This window comes from Megalopta genalis, chromosome 5 (genome assembly GCF_051020955.1).
Source record: "Megalopta genalis isolate 19385.01 chromosome 5, iyMegGena1_principal, whole genome shotgun sequence".
Taxonomy (NCBI): domain Eukaryota; kingdom Metazoa; phylum Arthropoda; class Insecta; order Hymenoptera; family Halictidae; genus Megalopta; species Megalopta genalis.
In genome coordinates, this window is record NC_135017.1 from 11,955,614 (window position 1) to 11,968,999 (window position 13,386).

Below are 13,386 nucleotides of genomic sequence, written 5' to 3' on the forward strand. Positions count from 1 at the left end.
AACGTCGCGACGAAGATGGAAACCTCTGTCGATTCTTTGTGCTCGGAAACATTTTTATCCGACTAATCGGTGCCGAGTAAAAATCGTTCGAACAGCCGATCAATCGTATCGCGTTCAACACGAGCAGCGTAAATTGCAGCGTTCGCATTACAGTAAATTCTCCTTAATTGACGCTCAAATTTTGCAGAAAAATGATCAATTTTCTATCATTACTGTATGCCGTTTCTAATTCCAAGATTCCATAAATGACTCGTTTTTACCTTGTCTGATATAAATTGTTGCAGCTTACGGCGTGCTGTGTCTTCGAGCAATTTTTTCGGCGAGAATGAATTATACTCGGTAAAAGTAGAGATTTCAGGCTTTAAAATGAGCTTAGTATCGTTGTTCCACGATTTTTATTCACGAAGTTACAGTGTTTTGAATATCGTCGATGTTTCGAAGGTATTAGAAATTTCGTGTTAAGTCTGGAACGAGGTTTCCCGTCTACTATGTCGCGAATAAATTTTGTCAAAGAAATCGACTGACGGCCTTCGAAAGTAGACACTTCGGGCTTTAAAATGAGCCTAGTTCCATTGCTATACGATTTTTTTTCACAAAGTTATAGCTGTTCGAATGTCAACAATTTTTTCGAAAATTTTGAAACATCGACAAAACTACTAAATTGTAGAACGAAGATTCCCATCCATCGTGTCGCAAATAAATTTTGTTAAAGAAATCGACTGACAGCATCCGAAAGTAGACACTTCGGGCTTTAAAATGAGCCAAGTTCCATCATTGTACGATTTTTTTGCACAAAGTTATAGCTGTTCGAATATCATCAATTTTTCGAAAATTCGAAATTTTCTATAAAATCCAGAACGAGGATTCCCATCGGTCATATCATCAATCAATTTTTTTAAAAGGAACTGGTTAATAGCATCTGAAAGTAGACACTTTGGACTTAAAAATGAGCCGAGTTCCATGGTCGCACGATTTTTTTGCACAAAGTTATAGCTGTTTGAATATCGACAATTTTTTCGAAAATTTGAAACTTCGACGAAACTAGCAGACGGCTCGTTTTTATAGTTACCGATTGTTAACAACTATGAAAACGAGCCGCAAGGCTCGAATAATCGTATCTCCTCTTCCCGAAATTGTCCATCTTTGTGCGCAGTCTGAGCGCGAATTAGGGAGAAATTACTGTGTTCGCTTTGCTGTTGTTTTCCGCGAGACTTACGACACTCGGTCCATCGGTTTTTTATGAAATAATTGATGCAATTATACGGCGGCGATCGCCGTTTCATTTCTTTCACGACGCAATCAAATTCTAATTGATCTCGCCCGAGGTGTATTACTCGGCCGACGTAAACCGCGGAGCGACGCGGTATCACGTTCGGCCGATATAATTAAGCGGAATCAGGTTGACGAGCGTTTCTTCAAAAGGCCAATGAAAGTTTCTATTGCGCAATCATCCCGCGGGCATAAACGTTTGGACCGTTCATAGAACTAACGAGCTATTGGAATGTCGTCACCGTGGTTTTTTGGCCGGGCATTTTCAGAACCGTGGCCGTACGTTAGCGAACAATTCCGCGGCGCTGGGCGACGATTTATGGATACCATAAGCCTGGGAAAAAGCGTGCCTTTTTCCTCGTTTCGCCGCTATGGAGCAAGAGATACGTTCAAAAGCGGTAAAAAGTCCCGTCTCGTAAGTGTTCTCAATTTAAAAAATATATATATATTCTTTACAGATGAAGAAATATTGAAACAATGTAGTATAATTTTGTTCTCAATTTTATTCGTTTCAAATGAAATAGAACATTATTATCGTACAGCGTACTGTTGTTTCTTCGAACTATCTATCGGAACAATCTTTATTCTACATGATAATTTCGAACGGAATAATTAATACGATTGAAATAATTGGTGCCGATTTATTCAGAAGATTTCAACTGCGACGTAATGTTCTTAATCGTAGACTTTTGCAAACGATCTAGATAGTGCGTTAATTTAATCTATTGCTGATGGAAATATGTACACCAGGTACGTTTTCGAATCGTTAGTTAGTTAATCGTTTTATTTTTGTTCAGACGGACAAGATCTAAAAAAAAAACATCTCTTTCCACCGGTTTCCGAATTGGGCGAAATTTCATTACGATCGTATCCACTTTTGCAAATATTGCAAAAAAAAAAATATATATATATATATAAATTTGTAATAAATATTCAATGGTATTCGATAACTTAATCGGTGCTGTACGTTAATTAGTTGTTAATTGGTCTTCTCAAACACCGACGTTCAGTAGTCATTAAAAAGAAATTAATGAATTTCGTTGCTTGATTTTTAAGAAATGAAAAAGAAGAAGAACTGGACTTAAATATACGACTATATTTATATGTATATACAACTATATAAATATAGTGACCAAGTCTCGAATCGCAGGTACAAATGAAAGAGTCCCGGTAATCTCCTTACGTATGTTTTATTTGTGAACATCGAACATTTCCTCGGTCCGTCACGGAGACCAAGATATACACATGCTCCGCTTTGTCCCGAATAACGCAGTCACGGGAACCTAAGAGTAAGAGGGTTCGGGAAATAGTCTGACTTCCGACAAATAAATTAGGACTAAAGTTAACGGGGTTGCCGAAGGGGGAACACGTTTGTTCGATCGGTTACGTTTTTTTTCCTTTTGTTTGTTTGTTTGTTTGTGACACAGACTACAATCCCACCGGAACAGAACTCCCGTCCGTTTAATCTCGGTCGTGCGACACAGACAACGGTCGAGATGCGACCGTTTTGTGCGCGCTGAAACGGGTCCATTGTTCCCCGTCGAAATCGATCTGGCCGTTCCGCGATTGCAACAAGAAACGCCGCGACCTCGGCTTCGCCTCCTCCGTTTCCATCCGTCGCGAAAACGATCGTTTTAAAAAAATAGTCTCTCGAACGATCCGATAAAAAATAGCAATTCTGATTAACCGCGACGTTTCTTGTTACCGGCGTTTTGCGACGGCGCGGCGCCGGGCGCGATCGTCGGGAATCGATTACAGGAAGACGAAACGATGCACAGCCGGGGGGGAGGGGGACAACTTTTTACAGTCTATTCGGGCACGATCCGATGCCGTCGAGAAGAACGTTTTTTGTTTCGGACTTCGTGTCGTTCGGCTCTCCCGTAATCGGTTTGCGAAGACGCATCGTTTGCGGGGACTCGGCGCACGGTTGTCGTTTTGAACAAAGAAGCCAACGTCGGTTTTCGTCGCCCCGTGGACGTCGCGAGTCCTGTACAGCCCCGGAATTAGGCGAAAGACAATCAGCACTCGCACACAGTCTAGCTTACATCTTAAACTCACTCGCTAAATCGGCTATGTACACTCCCATCACGCGAATACATTCTACTCGTCGGCCTACTCCCTAAAAAAAGGACAACTCCCCCCTATCTACCTCTGACAGTACCGCCTAGAGCCTTTAGTAACGCATATCACAGTTACAAATTGAATAATCCGTCATTTTACACGTTCACTTTCCGCGCGGCACAAGTTTTCCCTTCCCACAACAGTATCGAGTTTGCGCCGTTTCGTTGATACAGCTAATTCTACCTGAAAACGTCCAGGATTCCGCGCAAAAATGGACAATTTCGGAAGAGGAGATATACGATTATTCGAGCCCTGCGGCTCGTTCTATACAGAGTGACTCGAAATTGTACGAGCAAGAAATGGGAGATTCCTGAGATCGTTTGAGGCAACTTTTTCCTCAGCGAAAATGCAATCCGCCGCTTCGTTTACGAGTTATTAACGAAAAACAGTGACCAATGAGAGGCGGGCTCGGCTGGTGCGAGGCGGTCCAGACCGCGAATCCCAGTTCCGCTGATTGGCGCGGCCGCTTAGCGCTAAGCGAGCTCGCCTCTCATTGGTCACTGTTTTTCGTTAATAACTCGTAAACGAAGCGACGGATTGCATTTTCGCCGAGGAAAAAGTTGCTTCGAATGACCTCGGGAATCCCTCATTTCTCGCTTGCGCAATAATTTTGGGACACCCTGCAGTTGTTGACAATCGGTAACTATAAAAGAGTCGCAAGGCTCGAATAATAAATAGTATCTCCTTTTCCCAAATTGTCCATTTTCGTGCACAATCTGAGCGTCAATTAGGGAGACTTTACTATACTTCGAAGCCCTATTGTATCGCGATTCGACGCTGGAAATACAATAAAATCTCTCTAATTGACGCCTCGGAGTGTGCTCAAAAATGGACAATTTGAAGACAATTCGCAGCTGTTGACAATCGGTAAATATAAAAACGAGCCGCGAGGCTCGAACAATCGTGTCCCCTCTTCCCAAAATTGTCAATTTTCGTGCGCAATCCGAGCGTCGATTAGAGAGACTTTACTGTACCGAGCAGTTTGAGCCACCCGAATTCGAATCTACCATAATTCGCTTTGAGAACGGGTTCGCTACAGATTTCAATTGACTTGGCGTTGTACGATGCGTAATAAATAATCTAGAAAATAAATTCCCACGGAAACATTTTCTTCCACCCTTCTCGTAATTCTAGCGTCGAATCAACGAACCGTCTCGTTCTCGCGTACACATTCGAACGGAGCACGTCTGACAACGCGAAAACATTTTCACAGAAGAACAGAAACTGGACAAATTTCCACCCTGAGGAACGTACGAACCAAAACAGCTAAAAAACATATTATCTCTAATTATCGAAAATGAATGACGTGTGTGTGTATAGGTGTGTGTGTGTGTGTCACATGTGTATACATATATGTATGTGTGTGTTCGTAGAATCTTTCGACCGGCAGAGTTCGGACGTCGGTCGTCGATCAGACTTTTACTTTCACGAGAATCGAAACCGCGTGGCCAGAGCGAAGTGGGATCACACGGAGGAGCGAATCGTCGTTGTGACCCGTTTCGTTTCCGGTCACGCAGGCCCTAATTACGGCCGCGTAATTATCGACAGGTTCCGGTCGTTGGGCGATAGCACATTCCTAAAGTTTCATTTGCGCGAACGAATTTCACAGCGTTTGCCTTTCGTTACGATCCCAGGAAGACGCTCTCCGATCGTCGATCCTATTTCTCGTCCGTCGACGGCGGATCATCGATGTTCGTCAAATTTTCGAAGAGGCATTCGAATATGTAAAACGTCAGAGAACGGGCCGCGCGGGGCCCCGGATCCGCCGCCGAGGCTCGCTTACAATTTAAATGGAATACTGTTACGGTACTCGCGCCACAAGACGTGTCAGCCGTCTCTGTACACCGGAAATGAATGAAAAGTTTTGTTCACCGCGGCCTGGAACATGATAAAACGGCAGAAGAAACTGTCAATTCGTTTGTTTTCTTTTTTTCTCGCTCGGACAACACACGCAACGACAGAGTATAATACGACGCGTTAAAAAAATAATACGAACAATCTCTCTGGAAATTTTCGACACCCACCCCCCTACCCCGCTCGAAAAACACATCGCACGCCGGCTAGAAAGCGACGCATCGCGCACGCTCGTACACGCGACGATTCGCTACGGAAAAGCTGGCGGTCGTTCTCTGGAATGCAACTTTTTTTTCGCTATTTTATTTTACAGGCGCTTCTGAAATCGAATTTTTGCTTCGACGGTCGACTATCTCGACTCGCGACAATTCTTGGCCGACCGTGCCGTCCCGATTCTCGGTGAAGCTCGCCGATTTGTAGAGAGCCAGAAGGGAACGCAACCGGGTGCCCCCGATTTTTGCGAAGCTTCGCGAGAATCGTGACGGGCCGGTGTTCGTGCCGTTAACGTTCTATGTACATCGTCGTCGAAAGAAGAAAATAAAGATACAACGTCCTTGCTTCGTAACCGTAGCCTCGTTTGCGCGCGCGTGTATAGCTGCCGCTTATAAATATAGAGTTCTATACGTGTCGACGCTACAGTTATTTTACAGTGTGTCCAGTAACAGCGACGTCCCCGCTTCACAATCGGTCTCATCTAACCTGGTCCAGCAACAGGGACGCTGCCAGGTCCACGTCGTATTCGGTCCTCTTCAGAGCACCCTCGCACTCCTGTCTGCCCGCCAGTCCCAATCTGTAATAGCAACATCAAGTTTCACTATCACGGTGACAATCGAAACCTTGATCAGTCGGTTCGATTAATCTCTAAACAAAGTGAAATGGACAGTTTGGGAAAAGGAGGCTCGAATAATTATGTCTCCTCTTCCGAAATTGTCCAGTTTCGTTTATAAGCTGAGGGACAATTGGAGAGAACTTACTCTATTACGGCAAACCCATTACATTCTCTCTAATTCGCGCTCAGATTGCGCAAAAAAATGGACAATTTGAGAAGAGGTGATGCGATTATTTAGCCTTGCGGCACGTTTTTTATAGTCGCCGATTGTCAACAACTATAAAAACGAGACGCAAGACTCGAATAATCGTGTCTCCTCTTCCCAAATTGTCCAGTTTTGTTCACAAGCTGAGGGACAATTGGGGAGAATTTACTGTATGATAGCAAACCCATTACAGTAATTTCTCTCTAATTCGCGCTCAGATTGCGCAAAAAAAATGGACAATTTGAGAAGAGGAGATGCGATTATTTAGCCTTGCGGCACGTTTTTTATAGTCGCCGATTGTCAACAACTATAAAAACGAGACGCGAAGCCAGAATAATCGTATCTCCTCTTCCCAAATCGTTCACTTTTTTTACAAACTAAAGGAAAATTACGGAGAAATTACTGTGCATTCTCCCCCTGTTCAAATTCCACAGAACTTCCGGTTTCCGGTTAACTGATCTTACACGGCCGCAAGCTGTACAACAAATTTACCATATCGCCGTCCAGCGGACTTCTACAGAACTGAATTTTTGGGGAATTTCAAATTTACAGTGTTGCCACAATCGGCGCAGATTCTACATTCTACGACTGCTGCATAATTCCATGAAACTTCGCTGATCAGTTCGAGCTTTACAGCGTTGCCACGTAACGGGCAAATATTTTGACAATGCAGAACAATTATTTTGATTAATTTTACACAGTGTTGCCTCGTGCCCCTCGTTCGAATAGATCAGGGGCCGAGAAATTTAGCCGCAAGATTCTCAGTTAGGCAATAAGAAACACGGCGAACTGACCTAACCAAGGACTCCACCTTGGCCTGCCTGTCCTTGAGGATCTGCTTGGCGGCCTGGTTGGTGTCCCAGCCGGTGGCCTGCAACGCCGTGAGTATCTCCTGCTGGGAGGCGTCGCAGGTCTCCCTCTGCACCTTCATCACTTTGCTGGCGCGGAATTCGTCGTTCAGAGACATCACTAGCTGCTGGGACGGGCCGGTTAGTGGGGGGCTGATGCCGGAGGGGTACGCGGAGGTGGATGGGGCTAATTGAGTATTAACAACGGTCTCTTTCATCTGCGGGATCGCGGCGCGCACCGTGGGGGCTTGTTGCGGCACCATGGGAATCTCCTGAGGCGCGCTGGTGTGCGCGAGCTGCAGCAAATTGGGACTATTCGCCAGATTGCCGGGCAAATTGGACTTGATTACGGGACACTGACTCTGCAGCCCGTTCTGGACAGATTTCATGGGGCTCCAGGCCGGCGGGGGCGGATTGTAAACCGGCGGCTGCTTCAGATGCGGACTGAAGTCGCAGGGGTGCTGCTGCTGCTGCTGTTGCTGCTGGGCCGAGAAGCTCCTCGCCAGGGTGGCTCTGGGGGTTTGCTGTTGCGAACTGCCAGCAGCTGCCTCCGAATAATGACTATGACTTAGATTGCTGGCGTCGGGGGCGGACGACGTGCTCGCTGCGAAGTAGTTCCTGAGGATATTCTGTTGGACGGTCTTGTTGTACAGCGTGTTGAACTCGTTCTGGGACAGTTGGTCCAGATTCGGCACCGTCTGCTTCAGCTCCGCGTACACCTGCTCCGACAACACCGCGCTGGCCGGCTTCGGGACCACGCCGCTCGGCTGCACCGGTTGGAGGTCGTTCTGGATCTGCGTGATCCCGTGGCTGGAGGTCGACACAGGAAGACTGGGCAAGTGGCTGGCCTGGCCCGCGGCCGGCGAGGCTTGTGCGTGGTTGATGTTCGGTTTGGGAACGTTGCACTGGCTTCCCAGGTTGCTGGGCGCTATCTGCAGCAGGTTCAGGTTAGCTGGCGGGTTCGAGAGCACCCGGTTCACGTTCGTTTCAACGGGGTACGCGTTCTGCTGGGACACCTGCACCTGCTGCCAGATCTGGCCGACCATCTGGTCAGTCGTAGTCTCCAACATCCGTTGCTCGGGCTGCGCGCGCGGCTGCTGGATGTTCGTCGTCTTCGATTGCCAGGAGTTCTGCACCTTGGTCGGTAGATTGCTAGTCCTGTGGTCGATCTGCGGCGACTTCGGCTTCGTCGACTGAGGCGGCGGCCTCAGAGTCGGGATCGCGTTCTCCTGCAGCTTGTTCACCGAGGAGTACGGCTCGGACGGCCCCGCAACCTCTTGGCTGGCGTTCATGTTTTTACTCGCCTCTTTCTCTCCCAGATGCTTCTCCAGCTCCGCGAGAAAGGCTGGGTCCAGTTTCTTTGGGGAAACGGTGCGAGTGTTGATGGACAGCTCGTTCATACTCTGCGCGAGGTCATGGTTGGATTTCGGCTTCGGGGAACTTTCGTTTGGTCCGACAGGCGGCGGTGGAGGTGCATCGGTGCCCTGTTGGGTGCGGGTGGCGACGTTCACGTAGGTCTGTTGCGCCTCGCTCTGTAGATCTTCGGGCCAGGTTGACCAGCTTGCCATTGGCGGGCTGGGTTTGTCGATCTCGCTGTAGTGATTCTGTGAATACACGCTGCCCTCGTCCGCATCGACGTTCACGTTCAAATTGATGTTATCGTTTCTGTTCTCTTTGTTCAGGTTTATGGAATAGTGGTTGACGTCCGAGCCCGCCTCCGACGTGAAGTAGTTCGCGCTTTCTTGGCTGCCACAGGCGTCCTGGTTCTGCACGTTGCCGTAGGTCTGGGTCTTGAAGTAACGGCTGCTCATATCCGGCGGCACTTGGCTGTAGTACCTCGAGTGGGGCAGCTTCATGAACACAGAGGACGTGTCGAAGGGGTCCGAATAAGCGGGGTCCACGTTCCCGGGGAAGTTCGCGTAGGTCCTAGGGTCGTCCTCCTGCCAGTTGGTCTGCTGTCGCTCCATGTCGTCGATAGGTTCGTCCAGGATGTTGACTACCCGCCGACAGGCAGTGTCTGATTGCGCGACGCTGGTGTTTATCATCTCCTCTGGGGAGAGGTCGATGAGACTACCTTCCTGGCTACCGGCTGTGCCTAAGGAGTTCGACGATTTCACTGGGCTGGCTCGAATGTCGTTTTGGAACTTCGTGTAGTTGAACTGTTTGCGCGACCTGGGCGTGCCGCTGAAGAACTTCTTCTTCAAGTGACTGTCCGCTGCAGTGGCGACGCCCACCACGTCAGGGGGTTCCATGGGGTTGCGCAGATAGACGTCGTCTATGTAGATTGGACTTCCCCAGCTTTTCCCGAAGGGCGCACCGTGACCGGTGTGGATAAAGGAGTTCTCTAAGGGCTTGCTTATGTCCTCTGGCTGCCTGCGTCTCATGGGGTCCACCAGGCAGCGAGGGAAGAGCCCGATTTGATAGGTGCGCTGGTTTTGGCCCTTCCACCAGTAGTTCTCAGGCCGGCCATCCAGAATCACTATTTGATCTCCTTGCTCGATGGTCATCCTGTTGGCCTCGTCGAAGCTGTTCACCGCCTTCATCACGGAGGGCACCATCCCCGTCAGCGACGTTTTCAGCGTCGCGAACATGGGCCTTTCCGCCGGGTCTCGGGCCCAGCAACGCAACATTAATTGGTACATGACTGGCGGCGTTGCTTCCGGCTCGTGCAGACGTTCCCCGTCCTTGTCAATCTTTCTTAAGATCTCCGAACCATTCAACCCAACCCACGGCTCCTCGCCGAACGTCAACATCTCCCACAACGTCACACCGAACATCCAAACGTCGGACGCGTGGCTGAACTGACGGGCCTTCAATGATTCCGGCGCGCACCATGGGAACGGGACTTTCTTGTGCTCCGTCATCACGTAACAGTCCTCTTGTTGGGGCAGGGCCCTCATTAGGCCGAAGTCGCCGATTTTCACCTTGTCAGCGGAACTCAACAACACGTTCCTGCACGCCAGGTCGCGATGCAAGAACCGCTTCGCCTCTAGGTATGCCATCCCTGTGGCAACCTGCAGCGCATAGTTGCATAACGTTAACACCGAAATTCTGCCGCACTGTTTCCGCAGATAGTCCAACAGTGCCCCTAGAGGTGCCAGCTCTGTTACCATCATCATTGGCTGCGACAATACTACGCCGTATAGTCTGCAAATAAACACCGAAACAATTAACCAACTGTCCCAAGAAATACCGTATTACTTTCGCCGTGATACATACCTGATCAGATTGTGATGATCCAAGGTGTGCATGGATTGGACTTCGGACACAAAGTCCTCTATTACACTGGGTTGCGTTAGAGCATCTGCCTTAAGGACCTTTACAGCCACTGGCAGCACTCTACCTGTAGGGGAGGTCCATTCCCCTCTTCTGACAACGCCGAAGCTGCCGTCGCCTAGTTTGGTAGACAGTGTCACATCTTTGTCTTGTATGAGACAGGTCAAACCCGAAGAGCCTTCAACCGGCTGGGAAGACCTCTTGGTAGTTTTGGCACTGCTGCCAGGCCTGATCTTGGTGATCAGGTTCTTCTTCCATTGCGTGTTCCTCTTTTTCTTAACAGCGTCCAGCAGCCTCCTGATACCTGGCTTCCCAAGCCCTATCTTCTCAAGGTCCTCCGGTTGCACATAATCGAAATGGTGCAGTCGGGTGACCTGCATCTCATCCCGTATCCTTGTGAAAAACTGCGACAGCTGGACATCGTGCAACAGTTCCTGCAGCCATTCTGTACCCTCATCCTCTGCCATGTTCAGTTATTCGAATGTTCTACAATTAATAAAATCAATTAACCCGACACATTGCCAATTGCAAACTAAACAAACTAATGAAGGTCCAAGAAAGTAATGCTTGTTCATTTTCAATGAAACTGTTTTATTAAGGCCAGAGAAAGTTGGTTGGAAAATAATATATATATATATATATATGTATATATATATTTCAGACAGATATACATGCGGATACAAAGTAAGATACAATTAGTACAATAGTTGCCGTTACAAGATCACTTTGCAAGCACAAAGGACACCGCGGGCACAGTGTTTACCATCGAGCAAGCCCGCCCCCCCACCCCCCTCGAACAGGAAATGGAATGTTGAGAAGGGAAGCCGGACACCGTGCATCGCTTTGCAAAAACACAAGCCGGTCAACAGACACTTCTGGCTGTGCATCGGGTGCACCGCCGATGCGTCTACCAGCGGTGTACAATGATCAAGAAAACCAGGAAGAGACTGTACGATCGACGGGAGAGCAGGGGAAGAAAGATCGCGGCGACGTGAAATCGGCTGGTGTCGAAACAAACGTAACAGATTAATTAGCGAGCCAATCGAGGAGCGGCGACGCATCAGCAGAGAGATCGGGGGGGGGCGGCCGAAGGGGTGGCAGGTCGGATAGGGAGGCGGAATACCGTGGCTCCTGGTCACCTTTCAGCGGAAGAAGCAATTAAGCCTCCATTCTGTCGGCGCGAAGAGTCCGTCGGTCCTCGGGATGCGTCGGCGGGACCCAATCGCGGCGAAATCTCAGCGGGATCGTCGCCGTCCGAGCCCGCACATTTTTGCTCTCGCAGTTTTCTTTCGGGCTCGCGAACGTTCACGGACACGGGACGCGCACCAACACAAGGGAACGCTGCGGGGGAAAAAGGCGACCCCGGGGCTGCGTTCTTAGGGCCTCAGAGAAGGGCCGGCAGCCGAAATCCGACGAAATCACGGGAACCTTCTTGTCCAAGCAGCAGCCCCGCGCCGTCGGAGAGACTTTCACCGTACGAGTTTCTCACGCAGCGCATTGTTGTGCAGCTTTAACCTAAAACGTACCGTCCGCTGCCACCGAATCTACGCACGTATATAGAGCCGCTCTCACCGAACAAATCACCGTCAGCCCAACGACAGCGTCCGCGACGGCGTTCGTTCTCGCATCGTGCGACGGCCCCCTAAAACCGTGGCCCGCCCCCCTTTTTTTTCGCCTATTTACGAAATCTGTCCGTACGCCAGCACACTGCGCCTCGAGTGCAAACAAAAAAGCCCAGCCGCACGGTGGAACACTATTTTGCTACTGCCACGGACCATGCACGGATGCAGCTGAACTGAACGGCCCTGGCCGAGATGGCGCCATCTTGCATCGTTGCAGAAATCGATGCGAAACCTACGAGCCCGAATTTCTCTTTTGTCGCGGCCTTTCTTTCCGCGATTCTTATTGATTTCGAATCGCCGTTTCGCGCTGGCTATTTCGGCCGCCCTCCGATGCGACAAAAAACGGCCGCAAGCTGTTCCTGCGACGATTTCCGCAGCCGGCCGTGACATTCCAGATGCTGCGGCTCTATAGATCGGGGCGACCGTTGCTGCGCGCGGGAATATTTGAATCGGAGATGCTGCGTTTTCGCGGAACCTCGTTAAAAATGGCCGTTTCGTTGAACGAAACTTCAGCCAATGAATTATAGTGCGATAAATTAGAATAAACGTTTTCTTATTTTAATAGCTCTGTAAATGGTTGCTACAAAAGAAAAGTCTACTGTCCAAAATATTTTAATTTAAATTTATTCTTTATTCTTTGAAGTTCGTTTAATTTTTATATAATATGATATAATATATTTAAGACGTCTTAGCAACTGGATGCACGATATAAGGAAAATCCTCCAAGTTTAACGTTAATTTTTATTGCTGATTATTTAAGTGATTGCAGATCGTCGATGCGCGTAAATAGAGGACCACTTTTCTCCGTGGCTATGCTATAATAAGCGAGGAAATGGATGAAGGATTTTAACGCGAAATTTATCAACGATTCCCCTTGCGTTTTGACCGCACGTTTTCCGTCGGGTTCCGGTATGGCATGTTGGCCGCACAAGAGAACAATAATTCTACGTTTGACCGCGAGCCCGGTCGCATGGTATCCGAATGGCGACGGCCATAATTATGAACTTGATAATTATGATTATTGTGTGTCACCCATATTCCGCGGCGCAGCCTTCCTCTCTCGCATTTTAATGCCCGGCGTGTACAACCGTCTTTTGTGGCCTGTAATGTATTCAGCGCGCGTTCCATCGAGACATCGTTGCGTCACTCTGTTCAATAATGCAGAAAAGTGTTGCGAATTCGATTGTTGCAATTGTATCAGGGTCGCACGTTCCAATGCATTTTTCGTTTACTTTTAAAGAAACTTATCGATTCCTGATTAGACATATAATATATATATATGTAAACATATGTGACATATATATATGTATATGTAAAATGAAAAATGTATATGTCAAGGTTATGTCAACGTGTGGTATGTGT

At 48.3% G+C, this 13,386-nt stretch overlaps 1 protein-coding gene across 2 annotated transcripts; it reads right to left on the reverse strand.

Moving 5' to 3' along the window:
* Positions 1 to 2,440: 2,440 nt before the first annotated feature.
* Positions 2,441 to 12,546, reverse strand: Ack (activated Cdc42 kinase). 2 transcript variants are annotated; one of them, XM_033471483.2, is made up of 4 exons: positions 11,526 to 12,546; positions 10,346 to 10,888; positions 7,073 to 10,273; positions 2,441 to 6,034 (listed from the first exon to the last, which is right to left on the reverse strand). In XM_033471483.2, exons 2-4 carry the CDS (start codon positions 10,867 to 10,869, stop codon positions 5,935 to 5,937), a joined length of 3,825 nt encoding a protein of 1,274 aa, XP_033327374.1. In that variant the 5' UTR covers positions 10,870 to 10,888; positions 11,526 to 12,546; the 3' UTR covers positions 2,441 to 5,934. The 2 variants fall into 2 exon arrangements, with proteins under 2 accessions (XP_033327374.1, XP_033327373.1); XM_033471482.2 differs by having other exon boundaries at positions 11,542 to 12,544.
* Between the last annotated feature and the right edge of the window lie 840 nt (positions 12,547 to 13,386).